This window comes from Schistocerca serialis, chromosome 1 (assembly GCF_023864345.2).
Source record: "Schistocerca serialis cubense isolate TAMUIC-IGC-003099 chromosome 1, iqSchSeri2.2, whole genome shotgun sequence".
NCBI lineage: Eukaryota > Metazoa > Arthropoda > Insecta > Orthoptera > Acrididae > Schistocerca > Schistocerca serialis.
In genome coordinates this window covers 548,971,607-548,984,654 of record NC_064638.1, presented here as the reverse complement: position 1 = coordinate 548,984,654, position 13,048 = coordinate 548,971,607, and the positions used below count along the sequence as shown (strand labels likewise).

The window sequence follows — 13,048 nt, the reverse complement described above, 5'->3', positions numbered from 1 at the left end:
ACTGAATTCGTAAGTTGAAGCGGCCAGTGTGATAATCAAAAAGCCTCGATGAAGGATCACGAGAAGAATTGTGTATTATATTGTAATTTCTCTCTTGTTGTGTGAGGCCTGTCTTAAGCATAAAAATCGTAAGTTCTTCCCCATAAATCCTTTGGCAGGGAAGCACATGTTTATTCCTAGATAACATCCGAGTTTTCTCGACCTTAGGACATTCACTCAAGTCTGCTTTCTCTCCTATCTTCTTACAACTGGGTTTAGGCGGCACAGATGCCAAGAAACCTGCATTTGCCAGAGTAGCCATAAAATCATTGTCCTCTTGCATTCCATCTTCGATAAGTGCTAATTCCCAGGACTTTCCACAGCACAAGTTCGTCAATGGAAACTATGTTTCCTGTACGAATATGTAACTACAAAGGAAGGTGTCAAGAATAACAGAGACTGTGACTTATTTTGTACCAGCTATGAATTGTTTGGAATTGCATGTGATCGTAAAACTCAAGAAAACGTTAAGTGACTGTTACGTTGTTCATAATTATTGTGTTGTTCAAATAAGGTACTGATGTTGTCAATTGCAATCATTGACCAGTGGACAGCGGTGATTAGTTGAAAATCGTTAAGATGTGTGTGTGTGTGTGTGTGTGTGTGTGTGCGAGCACGCAACAGCAGCCGAGACTGAGTTTGCCTATGGCGGGAAAGGAGGCAACAAGATAAGAAAGATGGGAGAAAAATAGCACTGTAGAAGAGGAAGAGAGAGAGTGATGATTTATAGTAGGGGATGGAATCCTGAAGTAGAAAACACAAGTAATAGACACTAGCTGCATTTCTCCACACTCACCTGATTGATTATCATGTGGCCGCAGAGGCAGTACATCCCAGTTTCGTACAGGACGCAGGGTATCAGCATAAGTTCCTTCAATGCTTTCGTTATGTTTCCGTCTCTCTGTAACAGCTGTTCACATGGTGACATGTGTATTATTATTATTTATTGATGTTTTTCACCTCTTTTGACCCAGATAACTTAATGTTATGAACAACTTCAACTAGTTCTGCAAATAGATTCTTATTTGAGTTATACTGGCTTCCAAATTTGGCTTATCACTTCTGCGATTACCTGTAACGCTTAAAAGAAACATACTCGTATTTTGAAACATATCTCTGAGTTCAATTCTAATGGCACGTAAGTAGCCTATAATTCCCATACGTAGGTATTTTATTTTGTTGAGGGACTGAAATTATTAATAATGCGTCTGACCGTTTTAACTGTTGTGGTTCACTGTTAGCCAAACAATATACGTGTAATCTGGTTCCAACTCTGTAAACTGGATCGTTGTTTGTTTACCTACAAATGTCAGGGACCCAAGAATCTTTAATGTCTGAGGAGACAGGATGGGCACTATTAATTTGTCACTATTTTCCACGCATTTAAGGTTAAGCACTACATAAATTAGAGCATAAAATTGACTTAGTTTCGTTGATTTATTCATTAACTTTCATTGATTTTCTTGAAGAATCACCACTTAATTTTGAGTTTATTTCAAATGTGTGTGACGCCCACATTTGGCATGCACTGACGTTGTTACGTGTGTCGTTTTTCTTTCATTGAGCGGTCCAGATGAAGTAGAGTGTTTTTTGGTATTAGTTGTTAGTTGTCCGATTTACCTAGTGTTTGTTTTGCTAACTGCAGGATTTTGAGGAGAAGATGAATGTACAAAATAAAACATTCGTGGAGTGAAGGGATGCAGATGAGGGGTAATGAAGCATACCTAACTCTCTGCTAAAGGGAAGCAAGCTGCCAAGCTAATTATCAGCTATGTATAAATTTAGAATAACATAATCAGGAACTGAGTGAGAACTAGAGTCGAAATTGTCTAAACAGTTGATGAAGTACAAATAAGTACGCAGAATTTGCAGCCTCAGCAACTGTGTGTGCACGATCGCGCTAGCGTAACAGACGTCAATATTCCACTGTGAAAATCGCCGACAATCACAAACTCTTTTTCGTGTGGCAAGCTATAGACCTCTAAGACCCTGGCTTGCTGCATTTTGTGTGGAAGACTTATTATATGCCGAATTTAAGGCCAATTACTAAGCCCCTTACCAAGATATCACAGTTCAGGATTAAGAAACAGTTCAGATATTCCGGGAACAGTGTTAGTTCCGTACCCCACAGTTAATGCCGAAGAATGGTTCGGGCGTCATGCTTTGATGAAAATATAAATGAGTCTGAATTCTGTTGCGAGTTAGGGAACATTTCCCCTTCCAACAAGAAAGGTTTCTCTTTGGAAGGAAAACGGAGGAAATGTTCATTGAGATTGACATAATTTAAGGTCTAAGATATACACACACGGCTGATGCAGTTGTATATAGCAGTAAAAGTTGTAGGATGACGTATAAAACTGCAGAAGGCCACAAGTGAACAGATGACCCAAGTTCGTACAATGAATCTACACGGGGTGGAGAAAATGTCCATCCTAAGAGCAATAGTTTTCTAGAGTAATTATAATATATGTGACGTAAAGTGTTAGCAATGCAAGTGACAAGGAGAAGAACGGCGTGAGGTTAGAAGATAAATCCGTGCAAAACTTTCCTAGGACAGAAACGTAGAACGTTGTGCAGAACGAAGGAAGATGCGCATAAATGCTATTTGGCTGGAAAGAGGAATAATGCCATTCTGTGGTGAATGATGAAATTAATTCAGACGTAGATGAACTCGTCAGAACTGCTTAAGTAGTTGTTGTGTATCTACTATAACTAAACTGACAGAATTTTGTGTTAAACATGCATAAAGTAAAGGTAATGACGATACTGGGAGTAGTAGAATTATTCCTTGAAATTGATGTACAGCAAACATAAAACAGAATTAAGCAAATAATTAAGCAGAGGCGCATTTGAGTTAGGGACGGAGATAGCGGTATTAAAACAAAAGCACTTGTGATCAAGGGATTATGGATTTTATTAAAGGAAGTGATATACTAAGAGAAAGAGTTCGTGGAACTGAGGGCACCACAAAGGTCGCGAAAAATCTGTTTGCAGAAAAAGTCGTGTGGGCTAGTGAAGAAGTGAACAATAATGTTTGTGCTCTAGAGACTGCTCTGTGTATACTGAGTGTAATTTAGAGATATCTGGATGTTGGCGATGGGAGCAGTTATTTGCACTGATAGTAGGAGATGTTACGGAGGTAGTTCGCGCGAATTGGGACATTTGAAAGTTCTTACTGCACGGATTGACAGTGAGCAAAAGGAGGGCCTTGAGAAGAGTTCACATAGGGAAGAGCTACTGTGTCATGTTTCGAAGGTGGTGGAAAAACGCATTAAAGAGTAGAAGTCGGCCACACGACAAACAATGACATAGGTACACAAACATTCGCTTTTTAGAGCTCATAATCCAGTACTGTTTTGAAAACAAACAGCACCTCAGATCTACAGTTTGATTTATCTTCACGATTTGTTTTAGTTACCGAGTAGCCATTATCATATTTCTAAAAAGTTGTATCTTCGTGAGACTTTGTATTAACAGCATCTCTTTTCGCCACTTTTTTAGTGTGTAAAGTCCTATGGATGTTCTAGTGGCCTATTTTGATTTTAGTAGCGAATGAGTCCCAGTGTAGAGATGAAAATAACGGTTCAGAATGAGAAACACCACAAGATACTTTTAATGTCTAATAATTAAAAAAGTGCTCTTCCAGATTAAGGTCATTGACTCGTTTGCCACATTATCAGTACTTTTTAGTCCATTGGCAAGTGCCATGGAGTCGAGAGAAGTGTTTAAATTACGAGTCTGACTTCTGCTGTCTTTTATGAAACACGGACGCTTCACACAACAAGGTTATCCTCATCAACGTATCTGATGACAGAAATACGTGCGTCCAGGTAACAACATCTTAACTGAAATAGAAACTTAATGCAGTTAAAATGAACTGAGGAGATGAATTTAAACGTAGAGCACCTACAAATAATTTGTAATAAGTGGAAGACGCAATGGGAAACGATAGTGCAGTACATACACTGATGAACAACGTGCCAAGAAATTCACGAGACACCGAAGCGCTGGCGAGGAGCCATGACGGTTAGGTCATCGCATCCGATTCAAGGAGACTGATTCCAAGGCGCACGCATGCCGCTCACTGGCATCCTATTTTTGCTAAGATGGATAACTGAGCTGAGGTCAGAGAGGTATGTGAAGTGTCGCGAACAATTTGGGCACAACTGCAGAGCGCTGAGGCAGGGAATCGTCCCACTGAACGCACATGTCAACAGGGGGTGTGTGAAGATGAGCAAACGTGTTCACATGAGCGGAAAATAGATTTATGTCCCTTTCACTGGTAATAAAGGTCGGTATGCCCAGCAGGAGCCCAGCTATATCCTATGGAAACATCTTTCAAGGGACAGAGGGTACTTAGAAAAACAGCCTAAACTGCGTCCTGTTCGCAGTCGGGACGCATCGCCTCAGTGATTTTCGATGTACTCATACCTGATGTGTACTGACGTGAAACATGATCCAGCGAACCTTTTCTATGTTTCAAACTGGAGACGTCCCTGCGCATTTCATTCTCGATGCCAAATGATTTGCGATGAACAGAAGGGGCGTTACCTTCAGTACCCCATCTTGTGGCAGTTCTTTTGGACTGACGGCCACCACCGGGTGTGGTCCTCCTACCAGTTCATATAATAGTACAAAGTCGACGACGATCCCAGCTGCTGGTTGTTCGTGTTCGTATTTTCGAGTACATTTCTTGTATTTCATAAGAGCTGTAGTCGTAGCATTGCTTGTCCCTTTAGACATGCATGTGCTGCAATATTGTATTTACCCACTGATACCGGGAGACCGACTTTCAATTAAAATGTCTATCGTATACGGAACGTACATAATGAGTGTACGACTGCAGGTTGTAGACACTTGGATGACGACATATAGACGTTTTGGTCTGGGCATGAAGCGTGCTCAGATAGAGTAAGTGGTAAGGCGACCGCTGGCGATAAGTGAGAAGCCCGGGTTCGAGTCCCGGTCCGACACAAAATTGCTATGTCGTCATTCCACATACATCTGAAGGTTGTCGATATTCGCAATTGCGAATGCTTTTCATGTAGTAAGTGTATGATTAGATGCCACAGAGAGCGCACACAAAGCGGACTACTTTACTTTTGCGCCTTCTATTAGACAAATAGTTCACGAAGAAAATTCATCCGCCAAGCGCGAATACAAGGGGACGCAAAGATCAACTTGGACGAGGCGTATCAAATGGTTCAAATGGCTCTGAGCACTATGGGACTTAACATCTGAGGTCATCAGTCCCTTAGAGCTCCTTAAACCTAACTAACCTAAGGACATCACACACATACAATCACGAGGCACAATTCGAACCTGCGACCGTAGCAGTCACGCGGTTCCGGACTGAAGCGCTTAGAACCGCTCGTCCATCGCGGCCGGCGACGAAGCGTATCAACAGTTACTTCATTACTGTACCTCATGATCAGATCAGGACAAGTATACCATTGTCGTCTAGAAGTGTGCAACAGGACATTACGCTAGTTATAAGTAATCAATCCGAGGATTCAGGAATAGACTGTGTCCAGAGATGGATGATTTCAAGAGCACTTTGAGCAATATTGCAAACCATATTCTTCACATTCAAGATCCATAATGTGTACATTCATTTATTAAGTTACTGCAAATTATTTTTAACCTGTGTTGCCATAATTTCTGCCGTAGATTGTCTAAAACTATTTGGCCCCGTGCCAGGACTGTGTAAAAAATGTTCAAATGTGTGTGAATTCCTAAGGGACCAAAGTGAGGTGGTCATCAGTACCTAGACTTACACATTACTTAAACTAACTTATTCTAAGAACAACACGAACACCAATTCGCAAGGGAGGACTCGAACTTCATGCGGGAGGGGCCCCGCAATCCGTGACATGGCGCCTATAAACCCCGCGGCGGGGGGCTGTGTAGTTGCTGTGTGCAACCATAGTGACCTAAATAACACCAACTACTTTCGGTGGTAAGGGGCTCTCTTCCTACGACAGTTTTACATTTGACGCCAAGTGTATTTGGCGAATACAACACTCATAATTGTGTAAGTCAACAAGCCAGTCATAAGAGATACTTTTATGTTTGTTTGAAAGAAATATAATGAAAAGCAAGACAAAAGCAAAGGCTTTTCTGAGTATGACTTTGAAGGCAACATTATCACATTATTTTGATGGGTCATTGTTTCTACGTGAATTAGACGTGACCATCATCGGAGGGGATAAAGTATTACCGTGGAACATAAATAAAAGTAGAAGAACCAGGGGCCGAGTTTTATTTCCCGTACGCTTTTTTTTTTTTTTTTTTCTTTTTTTTTTTGTTTGAGCGATTAAAGAAGATCTAAACGTACTCACCACAGCAGCCACAAACACCGTGCCACAGAGGTTAGCCATGTTGATGAAAAGAAGAATGAAAATCGATGCATCCATTGCTTTCTGCAAGAGGCTGACAGATCTGAAAATAAAGACCAAACAGGAAATATGTAGACTACCATGAACTGTTTTCCTTACCATCTTATAGTAGAGCAAATATTTTTCTGTATCAACATAAAACTAGAGCATTTCTTGCAAAGTGATAGAAAACATGTATCTTACTGTGGTTTGTACATGGTAACTGGTAAAAATGGTAAAATATCTCATTGTATTCTACTCTACTTCCATTCAGGCAGTGGCGTGAGCAGTTACGTAAACGACTCCGCAGTACTTGCCGCTGGCTCCCACGCTATTATGCTGAGCTAGGGACGCCACCATGGTACTGCTGAGTGACAGACGTCAACTCTCTGCCGCAAACCCGCCACTGGGAGGACCGGGTGCCGTCACGTGACACACGCAAGAAGGTCGGTGAGGTAGCGGCCGCAACAGCGTGTCGCGTTCTTGTCTGCCACGCTCCTTACCCTCTGGACGTGTTCACCAGTCCTTCCTACTGAGGGCAAAATGCTCCTTCCGTACCATGTGCGGTTCATTTCGCGGCCGGTGCCAGTTTTCACGAACATTGTTTCCCTTAGTGGTAGTTCTTGGGCATGATACCAATTTTATCCCTAAGTCCTTGTGTTTCTCAGTTTATGTGTAGGAAAAACATCCCAGATACCAATCCGAGCCCGTGATACCATCCTGACATGTACAAACTGGTGTCAGAAGTGGGATCCTTCCCACCGTTAGATCCGAATCTATATTTTTCTGCTGATCCTATGTAGTGGCAACCACAGTAACGCCCAGCAGTTTGCTGCCTCGGGTCCTTACCTATTTGCCCTAGACGTGCCTTCGGGCGCACACGACAGCGTGTTAGGCCGTGACAGTCCAGTGAGGCATGCGAGCGCACTACACTATGTGATCAAAAATATCCGGGCACCTGCTGAAAATGATTCAAAAGTTCGTGGCGCCCACCATCGGTAACAATGAAATTCAATATGCCGTTGTCCCACCCTAAAAAATGTCGTGTGACTAGGACCTCCCGTCTGATAGACCGTTCGCCGGGTGTAAGTCTTTCGATTTGACGCCACTTCGGCGACTTGCGCGTCGATTGGGATGAAATGATGATGATTAGGACAACACAACACCCACTCCCTAGGCGGAGAAGATCTCCAATCCAGCCAGGAATCGAATCTGGGTTCTTAGGATTGACATTAGGTCGTGCTGACCGCTCAGCTACAGGGGGCTGACTGGCCCACCCTTAAGCTTGATGACAGCTTCCACTCTCGCCCGCCTACGTTAAGTCAGGTGCTGGAAGGTTTCTTGGGGAATGGCAGCCCATTCTTCACGGAGTGCTGCACTGAGGAGATGTATCGATGTCGGTCGGTGAGGCGTGGCGCGAATGCGGCGTTCCAAAACGTCTCAAAGGTGTTCTATAGGATTCAGGTTAGGGCTCTGCGTCTTCCAATTATTACAGGGATGTTATTGTTGTGTAACCAGTCCGCCACAGGCCGTGCATTATGCACAGGTACTCGATCGTGTTTGCAAGATGCAATCGCCATCCCCGAATTGCTCTTCAACAGTGGGAAGCAAGATGGTGCTTAAAACATAAATGTAGCCCTGTGCTGCGATAGTGCAACGCAAAACAACAAGGGGTGCAAGCCTCCTCCACGAAAAACACGACCACACCATAAAACCACCACCTCCGAACTTTACTGTTGTCACTACACGCGCTGGCAGATAGCGTTCACTGGGCATTCATCACACCCACACCCTGCCATCATATCGCCAAATTCCGTACCGTGATTCGTCACCTCATACAACGTTTTTGCACTGTTCAATCGTCCAGTGTTTACGCTCCTTACACCAAGCGCGCCGTCGTTTGTTACCGGCGTGATGTATGGCTTATGACCAGTTTTCTCACCTCCCGCATAACTGTTATAGTACTAGCAGCGCATCCTGATGCAGCTTGGAATTCCTGTGTGATGGCCTGGACACATAACTGCCTATTATACAATACGGCCCTCTTCAACTGTCGGCGATCTCTGTCAGGCAACAGAAGAGGTCGGCCTATTGCTTTTGTGCTGTACGCGTCCATTCACGTTTCCACTTTACTATCACACCGGAAACAGTGGACCTAGATATGTTTAGGAGTGTGGATATCTCGCGTACAGACGTATGACACAAGGGACACCTAATCACCTGACCTCATTCGAAGTCCCTGAGTTCCGCGGAGCGCCCCATTCTGCTCTCTCACGATGTCTAATGACTACTGAAGTCGCTGATACGGAGTACCTGGCAGTAGGTGGCCGCACAAAGCACCTAATATGAAAAATGTTTTCTCTGGGGGTGTCCAGATACTTTGGATCATATAGTGTATCTAGTACTTGTTTTCACAATGCGTTAAGGCCTATCAGGCTACATTCATGACTACGTTGTAGCATATCGTAGAGATCCACGTAATAATATAAGGTATTGAAAATAAACTGACCATGTAATAATAAGAAACGTTACACATTTCTACAGATGCGAAACCTGTCAGAAGGACGGGCACAGTCTGTGGCTGCACGATAAATGTATATACTGTGGCGTGTGAAACAAATACACACATGCAAAATGGCTCCCCTCTCTGAATTACGACCCTTCCGTTGTGACTTACGCTAACAACTACCAATGCTGGTCATGTGTTTTATAGATCGACCGCTGTTGTCTTAGTGGCTGTTGCAAAAAAAGGCTGAGGTCCATCAATGTAGAATATACCGAATATCCCATGAATGCCAACTGTAATTAACTCTTTTCATCGAAGAGGCAGGCATCGTGGTCAGGCATTATCATCCATCAAAAGCAGCTCAGGTTCATCTGTGGCACGAAAATGGGTCACATACCTTCAAGTACATCGTTGCTAAAGACCACTGTGTCACAGTTCATTTAGGAAACATATCCAATTACACACCTGCTCCTAGTGCAATGACAGACTGTCCCCACTACATCGATCATTTATAAAATATTTATCGAGTTACAACATGTCCTAGAGGCACACCAAAGAAGTAGACAGTCCTAGGCTAAAATACTATTGGTCTATGAATATGGCTCTAACTCATTCTTCCTTGGTCCACTCATTAATGAACAGTAAAGAAGCAAGCTCTAAGGAAAATTTATTTTCATAATAGAGCGAGAAAAAAATTTCTCTATGGTACTTATCATTCACCCCTTTTTAATAACAAACTATGAGACTGGGAAGAGCAGTTCTTAATACAAAAAATGCAATGATGTAAGTATCTGGTATACCTGACAACAAACTAGGGAAAAACAAACATGTAAAATTTAATTTTTTGCTTGGTTCTTGCAGAAGTTTGAACGGCACAACGAAGCTCATGTTGCTGTTGTGATTTTCAGTCCTGAGACTGGTTTGATGCAGCTGTCCATGCTACTCTATCCTGTGCAAGCTTCTTCATCTCCCAGTAACTACTGCAGCCTACATCCTTCTGAATCTGCTTATTGTATTCATCTCTAGGTCTCCCTCTACAATTTTTACCCTCCACGCTGCCCTCCAGTACCAAATTGGTGATCCCTTGATGTCTCAGAACATGACCTACCAACCGATCCCTTCTTCTAGTCAAGTTGGGCCACAAACTCCTCTTCTCCCCAATTCTATTCAATACCTCCTCATTAGTTATGTGATCTATCCATCTAATCTAAAGCATTCTTCTGTAGCACCGCATTTCGAAAGCTTCTATTCTCTTCTTGTCTAAACTATTTATCGTCCTTGTTTCACTTCCATACATGGCTACACTCCATACAAATACTTTCAGAAAGGACTTGGTGACACTTAAATCTATACTCGATGTTAACAAATTTCTCTTCTTCAGAAACGCTTTCCTTGCCATTTCCAGTCTACATTTTACATCCTCTCTACTTCGACCATCATCAGTTATTTTGATTCCCAAATGGCAAAACTCCTTTACTACTTTAAGGGTTTGATTTCCTAATCTAATTCCCTCAGCATCACCCGACTTAATTCGACTACATTCCTGTCCTCGTTTTGCTTTCGTTGATGTTCATCTTATACCCTACTTACAAGACACAGTCCATTCCGTTCAACTGCTCTTCCAAGTCATTTGCAGTCTCTGACAGAATTACAATGTCATCGGCGAACCTCAAAGTTTTTATTTCTTCTGCATGGATTTTAATACCTACTCCAAACTTTTCTTTTGTTTCCTTTACTGCTTGCTCAATATACAGATTGAATAGCATCGGTGAGATGCTACAACCCTGTCTCACTCCCTTCCCAACCACTGCTTCCCTTTCATACCCCTCGACTCTTACGACTGCCATCTGCTTTCTGTACAAATTGTAAATAGCCTTTCGCTCCCTGTATTTTACCCCTGCCAGCTTCAGAATTTGAAAGAGATTATTCCAGTTAACATTGTCAAAAGCTTTCTCTAAGTCTCCAAATGCTAGAAACGTAGGTTTGCCTTTCCTTAATCTTTCTTCTAAGATAAGTCGTAGAGTCAGTATTGCCTCACGTGTTCCAACATTTCTACGGGATTCAAGCTTATCTTCCCCGAGGTTGGCTTCTACCAATTTTTCCATTTGTCTATAAAGAATTCACGTTAGTATTTTGCAGCTGTGACTTATTACACTGATAGTTCGGTAATTTTCACATCTGAAACACCTGCTTTCTTTGGGATTGGAATTAATATATTCTTCTTGAAGTCCGAGGGAATTTCGCTTGTCTCATACATCTTGCTCACCAGATGGTAGAGTTTTGTTTGGCTCTCCCAAAGCTGTCAGTAGTTCTAACGGAATGTTGTCTACTCCTGGGGCCTTGTTTCGACTTAGGTCTGTCAGTGCTCTGTCAAACTCTTCACGCAGTATCATATCTCCCATGTCATCTTCATCTACCTCCTCTTCCATTTCCATAATATTGTCCTCAAGAACATCGCCCCTGTATAGGCCCTCTGTATACTCCTTCCACCTTTCTGCTTTCCCTTATTTGCTTAGAACTGGGTTTCCATCTGAGCTCTTGATATTCATACAAGTGGTTCTCTTCTCTCCAAAGGTCTCTTTAATTTTCCTGTAGGCAGTATCTATCTTACCCCTAGTGAGACAAGCCTCTACATCCTTACATTTGTCCTCTAGCCATCCCTGCTTAGCCATTTTGCACTTCCTGTCGATCTCATTTTTGAGACGTTTGTATTCCTTTTTGCCTGCTTCATTTACTGCATTTTTATATTTTCTCCTTTCATCAATTAAGTTCAATACTTCTTCTGTTACCTAAGGATTTCTAGCAGTCCTCGTCTTTTTACCTACTTTATCCTCTGCTGCCTTCACTTCTTTGTCCCTCAAAGCTACCCATTCTTCTTCTACTGTATTTCTTGCCCCCATTCCTGTCAATTGTTCCCTTATGCTCTCCTGGAAACTCTGTATAACCCCTGGTTCTTTCAGTTTATCGAGGTCCCATCTCCTTAAATTCCCACCTTTTTGCAGTTTCTTCAGTTTTAATCTACAGTTCATGACCTATAGATTGTGATCAGAGTCCACATCTGTTTCTGGAAATGTCTTACAATTTAAAATCTGGTTCCTAAATCTCTGTCTAACCATTATATAATCTATCTGATACCTTTTAGTATCTCCAGGATTCTTCCAGGTATACAACCTTCTTTTATGATTCTTGAACCAAGTGTTAGCTACGATTAAGTTATGCTCTGTGCAAAATTCTACCAGACGGCTTCCTCTTTCATTTCTTTCCCCCAATCTATATTCACCTACTACGTTTCCTTCTCTCCCTTTTCCTACACTCGAATTCCAGTCACCCATGACTATTAAATTTTCGTCACCCTTCACTATCTGAATAATTTCTTTCATTTCATCATACATTTCATCAATTTTTTCATCATCTGCAGAACTAGTTGGCATACAAACTTGTACTACTGTAGTAGGCGTGGTCTTCGTGTCTATCTTGGCCACAATAATGCGTTCACTATGCTGTTTGTAGTAGCTTACGCGCACTCCTATTTTTTTTTATTCATTATTAAACCTACTCCTGCATTACCCCTATTTGATTTTGTATTTATAACCCTGTATTCACCTGACCAAAAGTCTTGTTCCTCCTGCCACCGAACTTCACTAATTCCCACTGTATCTAACTTTAACCTATCCATTTCCCTTTTTAAATTTTGTAACCTACCTGCCCGATTAAGGGATCTGACATTCCACGCTCCGATCCGTAGAACGCCAGTTTCTTTTCTGTTGATAACGACGTCCTCTTGAGTGGTCCCCGCCCGGATATCCGTATGGGGGACTATTTTACCTCCGGAATATTTTACCCAAGAGGACGCCATCATCATTAACTCATACAGTAAAGCTTCATGCCCTCGGGAAAAATTACGGCTGTAGTTTCCCCTTGCTTTCAGCCGTTCGCAGTACCACAACAGCAAGGCCGCTTTGGTTAGTGTTGCAGGGCCACATCAGTCAATCATCCAGACTGTTGCCCCTGCAACTACTGAAAAGGCTGCTGCCCCTCTTCAGGAACCACACGTTTGTCTGGCCTCTCAACAGATACCCCTCCGTTGTTGTTGCACCTACGGTACGGCTATCTGTATCATTGAGGC

The 13,048-nt window shown here is 42.4% G+C and overlaps 1 protein-coding gene across 1 annotated transcript in view; it reads right to left on the bottom strand.

The window, feature by feature from the left end:
* Nucleotides 1–13,048, bottom strand: part of LOC126413756 (odorant receptor 43a-like) — a 35,521-nt gene that overhangs the window by 7,415 nt on the left and 15,058 nt on the right. The window contains exons 4-5 of the mRNA XM_050083295.1: nt 6,381–6,480; nt 836–949 (exon numbers count right to left, since the gene is read on the bottom strand). Coding sequence (XP_049939252.1) covers nt 836–949; nt 6,381–6,480 — 214 coding nt within the window. The remainder of the gene's footprint in view (nt 1–835; nt 950–6,380; nt 6,481–13,048) is intronic.